Source organism: Camelus bactrianus, chromosome 19 (genome assembly GCF_048773025.1).
Source record: "Camelus bactrianus isolate YW-2024 breed Bactrian camel chromosome 19, ASM4877302v1, whole genome shotgun sequence".
In the NCBI taxonomy this organism is placed as follows: Eukaryota; Metazoa; Chordata; class Mammalia; order Artiodactyla; family Camelidae; genus Camelus; species Camelus bactrianus.
Genome location: NC_133557.1, coordinates 19,738,435 through 19,751,884, shown reverse-complemented (window position 1 = coordinate 19,751,884; position 13,450 = coordinate 19,738,435). Strand labels below are relative to the sequence as shown.

General features: G+C 49.1%; 1 protein-coding gene across 2 annotated transcripts in view; it reads left to right on the top strand.

Annotated features, from left to right (window-relative positions):
* Window positions 1–13,450, top strand: part of RIMS4 (regulating synaptic membrane exocytosis 4) — a 55,814-nt gene that overhangs the window by 30,980 nt on the left and 11,384 nt on the right. For both annotated transcript variants that reach the window (XM_045519350.2, XM_010958693.3), the window contains exon 2: window positions 3,992–4,130. In XM_045519350.2, the coding sequence (XP_045375306.1) occupies window positions 3,992–4,130 (139 nt within the window). The remainder of the gene's footprint in view (window positions 1–3,991; window positions 4,131–13,450) is intronic.

Sequence of the window (13,450 nt, the reverse complement as noted above, 5' to 3'; positions counted from 1 at the left end):
AGATTACAAAAGCAGGAAGGTAAAGAAGAGAAAATGTGCATGAGGAAGTTATTGAGGATGTGCATGGAGCAAAGAGGTGCCCGGCTGGGCTGGGGTGTGGAGACTGAGAGGGGAACCAGGAGCAGGTGGGGAGGGAATCAGATAATGGAAAGTCTTGAATGCCTGGGTATGAAGGTGGTACCTCATTTGACAGGCAGTGGGGAGCCATTTTAAGGTTTTAAGTAGGATCATGGCATGGTTAAAGTTGTGATTTATTTATAAACTTATATTTTACCTTCATTTACATTCTAGAATTAATATGTTTAACTATAAAACTTTCAAAAGATGCGGCAGCATACAAAAGAGAAGTATGAGCTGATTGGACTGTAAACTGGCACAACTATTTTGGAAAATCATTTGGCAGCATCTGCTAAAACTGAACAGATGCCTGCCCTGTGACCCAGCATTTCCACCCTTAGGTATATTAATGAGAGACACAGGTGCAAATGTTCACCAAAGGCCATGCACTGAAGTAATCATTAGCAGTATTATTACTAATAGCCCCAAACTGGGAAAAAAATGAAGCTCCCATCAACAGTACAGTGGATAGGTAGATTCTTACAGTGGAATACTATATAGCAATGATAACAAGCAGTCTACAACTACACAGAACAATATGGATGGATCTCATAGAGTCAACATAACACTGAGCAGAACAAGCCAGCCCCTCCCCCCCAAAAGGCCTTGCTCTTTATATAAAGTTTAAAAACAGGCAAAACTAATATCTAATGTTTGAGATCAGGATAGTGGCAACCCTTGTGGCATGAGATAGAGCCTGGAGACTGGGCACAAGTGGGCTCTGGGGATCCTGGTAATGCTCCAGTTCTTCATCTGGCTGCTGGTTCCATGGATGTGTTTACTTTGTGAAAACTAATCAGGCTATATACTAATGGTTTGTGCACTTCTCTGTATATATCTTATCCTTAGATGTAAAAGTTACAAAAAATAATCTGCCACACATCTCCTCTAACAGTCTCTCTCCCTTCAGTTATTCTGCATTTACAGTTTGGTTCACATCCTCCCTGATTTTTCTGTGCCTTTGCATAAAGAGAAAGATGAAGCTACACTATCTATAGCTTTACAAAAATGGTCTTATGTTTTACATACTGTCCTGCAAAATGCTTTTTTAACTTCACAGTATGTTGAGGCAGTCTTTCTATGTCACTGTAGATGTGGGTCTAGATGATTCTTTCTAACACCTGCACAGTATTTTATTGTGGGAATGTACCATTTAGTAAACTTATCTCCTATTGACAGACAGTTAATTCCAGCATTTCATTGGTGTAAGTGATACGTGGGGGAAACTTTTCATGCATAGCTTTGTGTACTTTTCTGACTGTGAATTTATCAATTACTAGGAATGGAATATCTTGGTCTGAAGTGGTATGTTAAGATAGCTAAGCTGTTAATGACTTGCAGGATGATTGGGTTGGAAGCAGGGAGACCAGTTAGGAGGCTGTTAAAATAGTTTAGACTTGGAGCAATTAGGGTGGTTGACTGTGAAAATGGAGAGAAAAGGAGAGAGATAAGAGATATTAAGGGCAAAGACTTTTTATGACCTGGCATCTGATGAGAGAGGGGGAAAAGTCAGAGTGGTCCTTGAGGGTTCTGAGTCTAAATGTCTGGGAAAATTGGAAACATAGGTCAGAAGAAGTAGAGGGAAGTGGGACCAGGGATGGGGTTAGTTTTGGCCAGGTTACATTCAAGCAGCCTCCTCGTCATCCAGGTGGTGATGTCTAGAATGCAGTTGAAAAAATTGCTCTTTATGGAATTAAAAGCTACAGATTGAGGCATAGGATTTATTTGCTTAGGGTGGTTCTCATGTTGTGGCAAGGGAATGAAATCAGCAAGGGGGAGGCTCTAGAGAGCGAGAAAGAACCCAAGGACTGGATAGTGAGGGCCTAATGTATAGGGATGGGGGCAGTGGTCAGAGACATAGGAAGGGATTTACTATCATGGAAGCATGTCTGTCTGCCTGCCTGCAAGTCAGGGAGGAAGGAGACACCATTGTTGAGTTAGGAGGAGGGAGGCCAGCCAGGAGAGGCTAGCAGGAGGTGTCCTGGCCTCATCCTGTTTCCCGGCACTGAGACCCAGCTCCCTGTCTTCTTGCTGAGCAGGGTGATGGGGTTTGGGAGGCCATACTCTCCCCTAGTGGGTCAGTCAGCAAGCACTGGTGAAGGCCCTGAGGTTACCAGCTCATCCCAGACTCTGTGGGGACATGGGGAAGTTTCCACTAAAGATCTGCCTCCACCCCTAGGAAACCCACAGTCCTTCCAGCAGTGATGGGAGATGTGAAGCTTGCCTTGATCACCAGCTGTAGAGCATGGAGTAAAGAGACTGTCCTGCAGTCAGATCCCTCCGGCCTTCTGGCTCTGCAGTGCAGACAGATCCCTTAACCTCATGTCCTGGGTGCTAAAGCAGGGAGAGCAGGCTCAGCTGCCTCCCGGGTGGCTGAGGATTAAGACTGCCTTCAGGGCAGACATCCATTCATCCAGCAGTTATTAACTGAGCACCTACAGTGGCTAGACTGTTCTCACCCCTGGGGCTTCAACAGTCAACACAATGAAGCTCGTTGTCTTCAGGGAATTTACTTTCTGCATCAATAACCCAACAGTGTACAACATGTTGGGGGTGGTAAGTGTCAGCAAGAAAGCCAAAGTAGGGTGATGGGTGGGAGGGGCCAAGAGATGGTCCAGGAGAGCTTGGATGAGATGATGTTTGATCACAGAGTGGGAGCAAAGGAGTGAGCTGCCAACGAGGGAAAGGATGTTCAGAGGGAGGGAAGGGAGGGAATAGAAGGGCAGAGGGCTATTGTCCTCATAATAACCCTGTTCTCCTGTTTTACAGTTGAGGAAATGGAGGCACAGAGAGGCTAGTAATTTGCCCAAAGTCTCACTGCCAGTAAGAGATCCAAGAGAAACCTGGGCAGGCAGGTTTCAGAGCCAGTGGTCTAAGTTGGTGGCCCTCAGTCAGGGCTGATTTTTGGCCCCCTCTCTGCAGGGAATATTTGGCAGCGTCTGGAGACAGTTTTGATTGCCATGCCTGGCCTGGATGGGAGGGTGCTACTAACATCAAGTGGGTAGATGCCAGGGACACTGTTAGGTCCTCCGCGGTGCACAGGACAGCGCCTGGCCGCAAAGCGATAACCCATCCAAATTGCTGGTTGTGCTGAGGTGAAGAAACCCTGGTCTAAATCGATGTAAAGCCCTTGACAGAGAATATGACACATAGTAGGTGCTCAATAAATAGTAGCTGAAGAAGAGGAGGGAGATGATTTGGAGAAGATTGCGGGAAGAAATGAATTCAAGAAGTACATGTTGGGTGGACTTAGAGAGTATTATACTTAGTGAAGTAAGAGAAAGACAAATACTGTATAACATCACTTACACGTGGAATCTAGAAATAGTACAAATGAATCTATATGCAAAACAGAACAGACTCACAGACACAGAAAACAAACTTATGGTTACCAAAGAGGGGAGGGAGGGAGGGACAAATTAGGCATGGGAGACTAATAGATACAAACTACTATATGTAAAATAGGAAAGCAACAAGGATTTACTGTATAGCGTAGGGAATTATATTCAATATTTTGTAACAACCTGTAATAGAATATAATCTGAAAAAAAACTGGATAACTTTGCTGTATACTTGAAACTAACATAATATTGCAAATCAACTATGCTTCAGTTTAAAAAAAAAAAAGAGTACATGTAAATGGATCGGCCAGGTTAGAGAACTCATGTGATGCTGTTTGTTGGGTGGGTCTAAAGGGCAGGGCTGCCCCAGGGAGGGTGGGTGCAGGTAAGGTTGGTGGTGGGAGGAGATTGATGGATGGATGTCGAAACTGGGCAGCCACCAGCCTTTGAAACGCTAACCAGAGGACTTGTCTCTCTGTCCCCTCCCACCCCGTGTCTCTCTCCCCATTGCTCCTGGCCTCTCTGCCCAGAAGGGGACAGCCGGAGGCTGAAGGGGGCCATCCAGAGGAGCACGGAGACGGGCCTGGCGGTGGAGATGCCCAGCCGGACACTGCGCCAGGCCAGCCACGAGTCCATCGAGGACAGCATGAACAGCTATGGCTCCGAGGGCAAGTGAGTGTGGGGTCTGCAGTCGTGTCTGGCATGGGGTGAGGCAGGAGGGACAGAGAAGCGCCTCCATGAGCCTTGGGTCAGCCTCAGGGGAAGGAGCACTAGTTCAGGACTCCTGGGTGGTCCTCATCCTCAGAAGGGAGGTGATGGAACAAGGACGCTGTGAGGAGTATGACTGGAGCACAGACTCTGGTGCCCAACTGTCTAGATCTGAATCCCAGCTCCACCGTTCACTGGCTGTGTGATCCTGGGCAGATCACCTCCCTGTGTCTCAGTTTCCTGGTCTGTACAATGGGGACAATAGTACCAACCTCATAGAGGGGCTGTTATGAAGATTAAATGGGTTAATATTTATAAAGAGCATAGCGCAGTGGCTGGCACATCAGTGTTGGTAAATGAAGAAGGGGGTCAAGAGGGATTTTGTTAGGGTTGTTATTTCCTTTTTACTTTCTTAGTTCCTTAAATCCCAATTGGTTTTTAAAAATATGTACTACTGCTTGATAAGGAGTTTCACACACATCAAGTCTTAAAACATTGGGCCTGACTGGCTCCTCGCCCATGTGTCTCTCCACTGGCTGTGCACCAGAATCGCAGGGAACTTGTTACAAATACAGATCATGGGGCCCCGCGTCCAAGCTGCTGAATCAGAGTCCCTGGGAGTGGAGCCCGGGAACTCCATTTTTAAAAGGCTCCCTGGGAGTAGACTGATCTAGACTGGGGCCTCTCATCATTGGAGCAATTATGGACCCCTTTGAGAATTTTGGGAAAGCTTTGGGCCTGCTTTCCCCTGATCTATACACACATATCCATCCTAACACATCCACACACTCTTCTCACATGCATAGTCGTTCATGCTTCTCATAATTGTGTAGGGGGTTCCCAGGTGCCTCTAAACCCCATCTGTGGCAAAGAAACTTTGACCCAAAGTGACTTTCTCATTGTACAGGTGACCAGAGCACTCAGAGAGGTTGAGGGGATTGGCCTCGATCACACAGCATGATAATAGGTCTGGAACCCCAGCATCCCCACTCTCAGCCGGGACTTGTTCTGAGGCACCACATCTCCTCACTGTCTCAGCCATCCTTGACTAGGGAGGACCAAGGCATCAAGATCTTTGTAGAGCACAAGAGGTGATTGGTGCTTGGGGAAGTTAAGTGTTGCACTGTCCAGTACAGTAGACCCTAGGCACATGTGGCTATCTAAATGTAAGTGAATTAAGATGACATATTCTGTGCCTGTGTTGCATTAGCCGTATTTCAAGTGTTCAGTAGCAGCATGTGTCCAGTGCCGGCCGTGTTGGACTGTTCAGATGTAGAACATTCCCATTGTCACAGAAAGTTCCACTGGACAGTCCTGCCGAGTGGCTCTTCCAAGGGCAGACACCCATCCAAGCCACTGAGGACTAGGGCCTGGCCACTGCCTTCTGCTCCCCTCCTGATCCTGGCCCTGCCTTGCAGCCAGGGGCGCTGCTGGCTGAAAGCCTTCCCACCCCCAGCCCCTCCTAAACCGGGCATCTCTGTCTCTGAATGGCCTTGCCTTGGCAGATGCTGCCGTTCCACCCACCTCCTAGGGAGACTTTCCGGAGGGCGAGAAGAGGAGGAGGACAGGCGGAAGGGAGCGGGAGAGGAGGAGGAGGAGGATGAAGAAGGGAACAAATGTTTTCTTTAACCTGAGAAACGGCAAGGCAGCGAAACCTCGAGGAACATACTGTCGGCATCTGAGTAGCAGTGGGTCCCAGCTGAATTTCAGGGGGTCAGGAGATTTGGGTCCTAGTCCTGGCTTGGTCACTGACCCCCTGAGCAGCTGTGGGCATAGTACCTTATCCTCTCTAAGCTTCAGGGAGGCTGCTAAACATCCTGTCTGTTGGCCTCATGGGCAGGTCAGAGGACCAGGTCATGGGGATGGCAGCGTGGTGCAGTGAATAGCAGCAGTGGGTCAAGCCCATATTCCCATTTTGCAGAAGAGGAGCTGAAGGCTGGGAGAGGCCACATGACTTGTCCAATCAGAGCAGCATAGGCAGGTGTTGTGAAGAAGAAACGAGGCAATGCCTGCACATGACAGGGGCTTGCGAGGAAGCTCTTGTTGTCATTTGCTGTCACGTGCTTTAAGGCACTAGAGAGTCTGATTATATTACAGACAGTTTCAAAGCCAGGACTCTGGAGTCAGACAACCCTGGTTTCATCCTCATTTTCTGCTTCTTAAGAGCTGTGTGACTTTGGGAACATTACTTTACCTCTCTGAGCCCATTTTCTTCATCTGTAGAAAGAGGTCCATAATAATACAGACCCCTGATAAGAGTTGTAAGGATTCAATGAGTTAATATATGTAAAAGCACTTAGAACAGTGACTGGCACATAGCAAGCAATATTATAATTAATAGCTATTGTTGTTTGTTGATTCAGCCACTGTTAATTGGGTATTTTGCTCCCTGTAGCCAATTGCATCCTAGCAGATACAGTGAGCCACCTCCAATATAATCATACCTAGCGCTTGCTTAGCACAGGGTAAGCATGGGATAAATGTTGGCTATGATGTTTATGATTATTAAAAGGTTTGGTGGGGGTTGTCTTATGCCCAGTTGAGGAAGGATCAGGTGGGCTGGAGGGTGCTATGTTCAGCAGAGGGGAGTGTCTTGCCCTCCTGAGAGGGGCTGACTTTTGGTGGAGCTTGGCCAGGTGCTGCCTGCCACCACACCCAACACCTGGGCAAGGAAGGAAGGTCAAAGGGACAGGTGGGGACATTGAGCTGTGGTTGGCCTCCTCTTTGTTCTGGAGGTATTTTGGGCACTGGTGGGACCCAGATGCCAGGCTCTGAAACAGGAAGGGGTGTGACCGTCCTCCCCTTGGGCTCCTGCCAGCCCAGCTGAGACTTACAGGGAGCCAGTGCATTTAAACAGCCCCCACTAGCTTGCAGCCCCTGGCGCTGCTGGGTGTGTCTGCCCCTGCACTGGATCACTGGGCATGTGTGTTCCTGCAGGTGGGCACAGGGGTGCTCCCATGTGAATTTTCATTTAGCACCTACAGTGTGCCAGATAATTTTGCCGGGTGCCTTAGAGACCCTGCCTCCCACTGGCCATGCAGCTAGCAGTGTGGTGAGAACTGCAAAGGACAGGCACAGCAAACTTTGTAAAGGCTGCATACTGACCGGGTTATGGGGCTGGGGAAGGGGCGCTTAAGGGTTGGGCCCCTCTACAGTGAAGATCCTTGGGCTCCTGGCTATACAACACCAGCTAACAGTGGCTTTAGCCCTTGCTGTTGAAAGTGTGGTCCACAGCCCAGCAGCATCAGCGTCCCCTGGGAGCTTGTTAGAAATGCGGCATCTTAGGCTCCTAACAACATCCCCAGGTGGTTCATGGGCACGTTAAGGTTGAGAAGCTCTGGCTTAATGGTAATAATGTCCTAGAGCTAACACTTTACAGAGCACTTGCTACATGCAGGCACTGTGCTAAGTGTTTTTACATATATTGACTCATTTAATTCTCCCAACAACCGGATGACCCTGAAATTGTTAATATCCTCATAATACAGATGAGGAAACGGAAGCCAAGAGAGGTTAATTAATTTACCCAAGGTCACACAGCCAGTAAGCGGCTTCAAATTAGGGGATTCAAATCTAGCATTTGGCGTCTGCCTTTAACCAGCTCTACTCTGCTTCATTTAGTGGCTGTGTCTACCAAGATTTCTGGAGGTGGATGCTTCCAGGAAGGTTTGGTGGCTCAGTGAACCCTCTAGCTTTTCCCTCTGCAGGCCTCAGCATGGTGGACCAATCCTGGTTTATCCCCTGGGACTAGGGAGGGGCTTTCCTTCCTAGAGCCCCTTTCTGGCTGATTGAAAACTTGGTTCTACATGTTAAGGATGGAAGGGAGCAGCTATGGGTTTGGCAAGCAGCCAAGCTCCCACCCACCACCCTGGAGTGGGCCCATCTCCCCTAGCTAAAGGACAAGGATTCAAGGCCCCTGAGAAAGGGCTGTGAGAACAGTACCTCCCTAGCCCCCTCGTCGATCCTGAGATACTCCCTGGTGCCCATCTGCTTCAGTCTGAGTTCTCCAGAAGCAGACCCAAGACATGGATGTGAATGCAGGTAGTTCACTTGGGAAATGATTCTGGAAAACCACGGTGGAGGTGCCCAAGAGAGAGACAGGGTGGGGCAGGCATCCAATAGCGTGTGTGTTGAGAAGCCAGCTGCCACTGTGGGCATCCCATGCTTAATCCTGATGGGGACTCTGGGAGCCAGTGTGAGACAGGTGCCTGAGTGTCATTCCCTGGGAGGCCAGGGAGCCGGGGTATTTATAATCCCACTTTTATCGGTTACTGGTTGATGGCTATTTTTGATTAACTCTTCTGCCTTTCCTGTGGCAACGTCGGCCCTGGAGGCCAGAGAAATTCCTTGGGGACCAGAGAAATGTAGGCAAAGGAATGCAGGTGCCAACAGTTAGGAGTCAGTGAACACTGACATGGTGAGGTTCAGGGGACGTGCGGGAGGGCAACAGAGTCTGTTAGGCTGTCTGAGTGCACAGCACCACTGTCTCCCAGCTGCCCAAACCAGACAGCTCCTGCTCTCTCACACTCCATATCCAGTCCATGACTGGACTACCTTTTCACTCCTAATTGTCTTTGACTCCATCCATTTCTCTCCATCCCCCCTTGGAGGCAACTCATCACTCTTGCCTGGATACCTGCAAGTCTTTTCTGTCTAAACCGCACAGTCTGTCACTCAGCACTTACTTCTTGTTTCTGCCAGCCTCTCCCAGTCCCAGCTGTGTGCCCCGCTCCTCCACCACCCTGAACCTCTTATGCTTTCCTTCAGCTCACCTCCGGATCTTTGCATACATCGCCCCCTCTGTGTGGCACTCCCTTTCCTACGCCTATACCCCATCTTCACTGACTCTTTCCTCCTCCACATCTCAGCTAAGAACTGAACATAAGCTTTATCTCCTGTGCCAGCTCCAGTTAATAGGTAGTGGCTTCCTGAAGTGCTGTGTTGAGAAGGATTCTGAAGCCCAGTCCTGGCTTGGCAGGGGTGTTGAGGTTGATCATCAAGGTCTGCCTGGACGTGGGAAAGGGAAGTAGAACGGCAGGGGCCTGCTATTCCTCAGGCTGTATCAGCAGCTCCCACTGCCCATTCTTTCCCCGCCACAGCACCCATCACTCCGTTGTACTTGTCACATGTGTGTCTGTCTGTCCTGCTAGACACTGAGTTTGGTGCTTGCTTAGCACTGGGCCTGGCCCTCAGGATGCCCTGCAGAATCAGCTGAGTAAAGGGTAGGCACTATTAGCAGAGGTACACATGCATTCCTCTCCTTTCTGCCCCTCTCCAGCCTCCTCCATCGCACAGAATCCAGGGTCTCAGCATCCTCCCTGTAAGCCCGAAGCTCTCAAAGCTGGCTGCCGGTGCCCCTCCTGCTTCTTCCCTCTGCCCCTCGTTGTCCTGTGGTGTCTGGGTCGTCAGCACCCAGCTCTCCAGGTGTCTGGGTCATGGTGCCCGCAGCTCCGAAGAGCAGAGTGTAGCCGACCTTTGGGCCACTGCACCTGGCCTCAGGGTTGCTTCCTGTCATGGCTGTGTCCCTAATCACCACACGGCCTGGATGACAGGGGGTGGTCGGAACCTGCTTCCCCTTCGCCACCTCTGCTGTTTAGCAGAATCATCGTGCCTGAAGGACAAACCAGAACTGCATGTGGCCGTGGACTTGGAAATGGGGATTTGTTTGGTTCTGTTTTATAAGCATGGTACTAGTTGAGCACTTGACTGCACCGGATTCTAAGAAGTGTATCTCCTGTAATACAGCAGCACCGAGGGTGTCCTGCCATTGTTTATTCCTCCTTTGCTGAAAAGGAAACCCAGGCTCTGAGTGGTGAAAAACATGTCTCTACAACCAGTGAATTGGGGAGAGTCAGCATTCAGATCTAGGCCTGCCTGACCCCAAACCGTGGACTGCAAACCCTTGTGCTCCTCTGGGCAAGGCTGAGGTCCCCTCGGGACACACAGAGACAGTGTAACAGAGTGGTTAAGAAGATGAATCCCGGAGCCGACTCCCAGGTTCAAATCCCAGGTCTGCCACTTACCAGCAGCGTGATCTTGGTCAGGTTACCTAACATTTCTGGGCCTTGGTTTCCCCTTCTAGAAAGTGGGTATTAATAATAAATCCCTGGCTTTCACAGAGTTGGTAAATGAGGGTTGAATGAGTTAATATTGATAACTTAGTCCTATCCGTACTTGGCTCATGGCAAGCTTTTGATCAATAAAAAATAAATCAAATCCCTGGCTTCATGCCCGGGAGCTACGCTCTCATGGGGCTGGGCAGGTTTGGGACTGTCTTGAATACTTGAGAAGCTGGAGTCAGGATTGTATGATGCTGTGCATCCTGGCATACAGTCAATTCTGCTACAACACTTGTTTTGAAAACGCAAATCTGTTCCAACACGATTGAAATATTCAGGAAGAATTTGAGCACAACACACATAGCGCCTTTACTCAGGTGTGATTTCATCCACGAGAAACACTAGGTGAACACAGGGGAACATAGAGAAACACACAACACACACCTCTCGCATCTGCCTGCTCCCTCAGCCCCCACCGACAGCTGGTGGTACAGCTCCCTGTCTGTCCGTTTCACTTTGTAGTTACTCACGCTGCAGACCCTCTGACACTCATTTCCACGAGCAAACATCAGGCTGTCTTCAAGGTAAAGCACCATGTTTATTGTAGTAACTATGCACTTCTTAACCGTTTTACATGTTTAAGACTGTGCTACCATTTTTATGTCTGTGGTTTTTTTTTTTTTTTTTTTTTTTGTATATGATCCTGACATACTTTTTGGGTGTTATACCCCTAACCATATTTTCCCTGTAAGCTCTGGAATTTTGATTGTGGGACTTTGCACAGCAGTATAATTTTTTGGAATGTGTATTTCGCATTAATGGCAGAACTGACTATATTGCAGACTCAGCAAGGCTGTGGGAAGGTGGACAGATGGGTGGGTGAACACATACAGTCAGGCTGTGGATGGATGGACAGAGAGCCCGTGAGGTCCCTTTCAGGACCACATAACCCATAATCACCATGAGGGCTGTGCTGCCTTTTAATTTCTGATGCAGCTGAGACAGGTGATCTTCTGGAAAAGAGAGTATAAGTCAAACCGCCGAATAACCCAATTATTTCTTTAACCATCGAAAAAATGGAAAATCCAGGGGCCAAACCAAGCTCAAAGGTTAATAATAAAAGACAAATGGGTTTCAGCTCCACTTACAAAACTAACAGGATTTGAAATGCAGGACATCTCATTTCGCCATTAACACAAAATAAAAGGCCAGCAGAACATGGGGTTTAATCCTGTTTCAGGCCTCTGCCTCCACCCACAGCCCCCTGCTCCCCCCCCCCCCTCGATGGCCTGGGCTTGGTCTCCTGCATCTAGATGCTGCACTTCCTAATAGGCCTGGAATCAGAAGTGCCATGAAAACACCACTGAGAGGAAGAAGGGGCTCTCCCAGGCTGGGCAGCAGAGACCCGAAGGCCATGATATCTCAATCCTTTCTTCATTCAGGAGATGTTGTGTGCCAGGCCAGGTTCTAAGCACCCTGCCTGTGTTATCCTATTGACTCTCCCCAACAACTCAGCCAGACGATTCCAGTCTATTCTTGTTTTTAACACGTAGCTCAGAGACGTTACCAAACTTACCCCAGGGTGCACAGCACTGGAATGCCAGGTCTGTGTTATGCCAAAGTCTAGTCTTAACCAGTATATTTTCCCAGTTTGGGACCAGTCTAAGGGTTTGGCAGTAAACATTTAATGAGTTTCTATTGCATACAAGGCATGATCTAAGCAGCAGCAAGTGTGTGGTACTTAGTAATTCAGCATGATCTTTCCTACCCCTTTGGGAATGGATCCTATGAGCAGAGATTTTCAAAACATTTTAAAACCATTATAGCATAGGCACCCATCAGTGGAAGGGCTGTGCACTATCCCTAGGGTAGGTGTGGGCTTATTTGCAGATCAGAAGATTCAAATGCAGAGATACCAGCAGCTTGCCAGAGGACACACAGCAAGGGCTTGACCAGCGAGGAATAGAATCAGGTCTGACTTTGTATCTTCTGCCTTCCATCCTTTTCCAGGGAAGACCTCAAGGTGGAGCGGGGTCTCTGATGCAGTTGGTCCTCTGGCCAGCAGGGACGTACCACCACTTAATTCTTCTTCCTCTAGCCCCATGGAGGGTGGGACAACCCGTTCAGGGATTCTGGGGCATCAGTCTGGTTCCTTGGCAGCCGGCAAGGCACCCTGGAATGGGAAATCAGGCAGCTGCCCAGATATTATAAACAATTACCGCTAATTACCAGGCCTGCCAGTTCCCCATTGTCTGCTCACAGTCCCACCAGGAACTGAGGAGCAGACAATGACGATGTTGGAGGAAACTTTCAATTTCAGGCTGCAGCAGGCCTTGCTTTGCCTAGGAGGCTGAGCCCCTTTAGTGCCTTAGAACCCGAGAGGCATTGCCATTTCTCGGGCTTTTGGAGTCCACACCCTCCTAGCAGAATGGATCCCGGACCCTCAGGTGGCCAGGAGAATAGGGTGGAAAAGAGACGGGGGCGTGGAGGAAAGGCCAGGTCACAAGCTGTGGGAGAGTCTAGGTCTTAGCTTTGGTGCTGTTAACTAAGGGTCTTTGGGTTTGCAAGAATACTGGGTACCCATTTCCATCCCCAGATATCTGTGTTATTTTTTCCATACTTTCTCTATAATACTCGCATTATTGTGGAGATAATAGATTCAGAAGCTTTGACTGCCTGGCTTCCAATACTACTCTGCCTGTCTTGGTTTGGCTCTGTCTCAGATACAGTGGGAACATGCTCCCTTAGGGCACAGAGGGACACACAGAGCCTCAGAGGCGCTCCGGGTTCACTTGACGAGGCACTCGGCATCATTTCCGCAAAGCATCGGGCCCTTTTCTCAGCTCCACCCAGTAAGGACAGGCCCTAGTCCCCTCTGCTTTCAGATTCTCCAAACCTCTGTGGAGTTTCCCATCATTCCCAAGCACTGCCAGTCCAGCCCGAGGACCCAGACCTTCCTCAGCTCTCTCTCCTCCCTCCCTGACTCCCTCTGCTTTCCCAGGCTGGGAATTTGGGGTTGATTTGTTTACTGGGGGGCAGACAACCTGGTTTTGCACCTCTCCTCCCAAGACTGCTTCTTCCTACATTTTAAACTGAAAAGCCAAGAATCTGACTGTCTTGTTCTCTGCATCCTACTGGGTCATCCCTTGGCGGTGGACCTTAGGGCACCCTGGCTCCCGCCTGAGTGGGGAAAGGGTAGCAGGAAATCATGAAAACAAAAAAGCA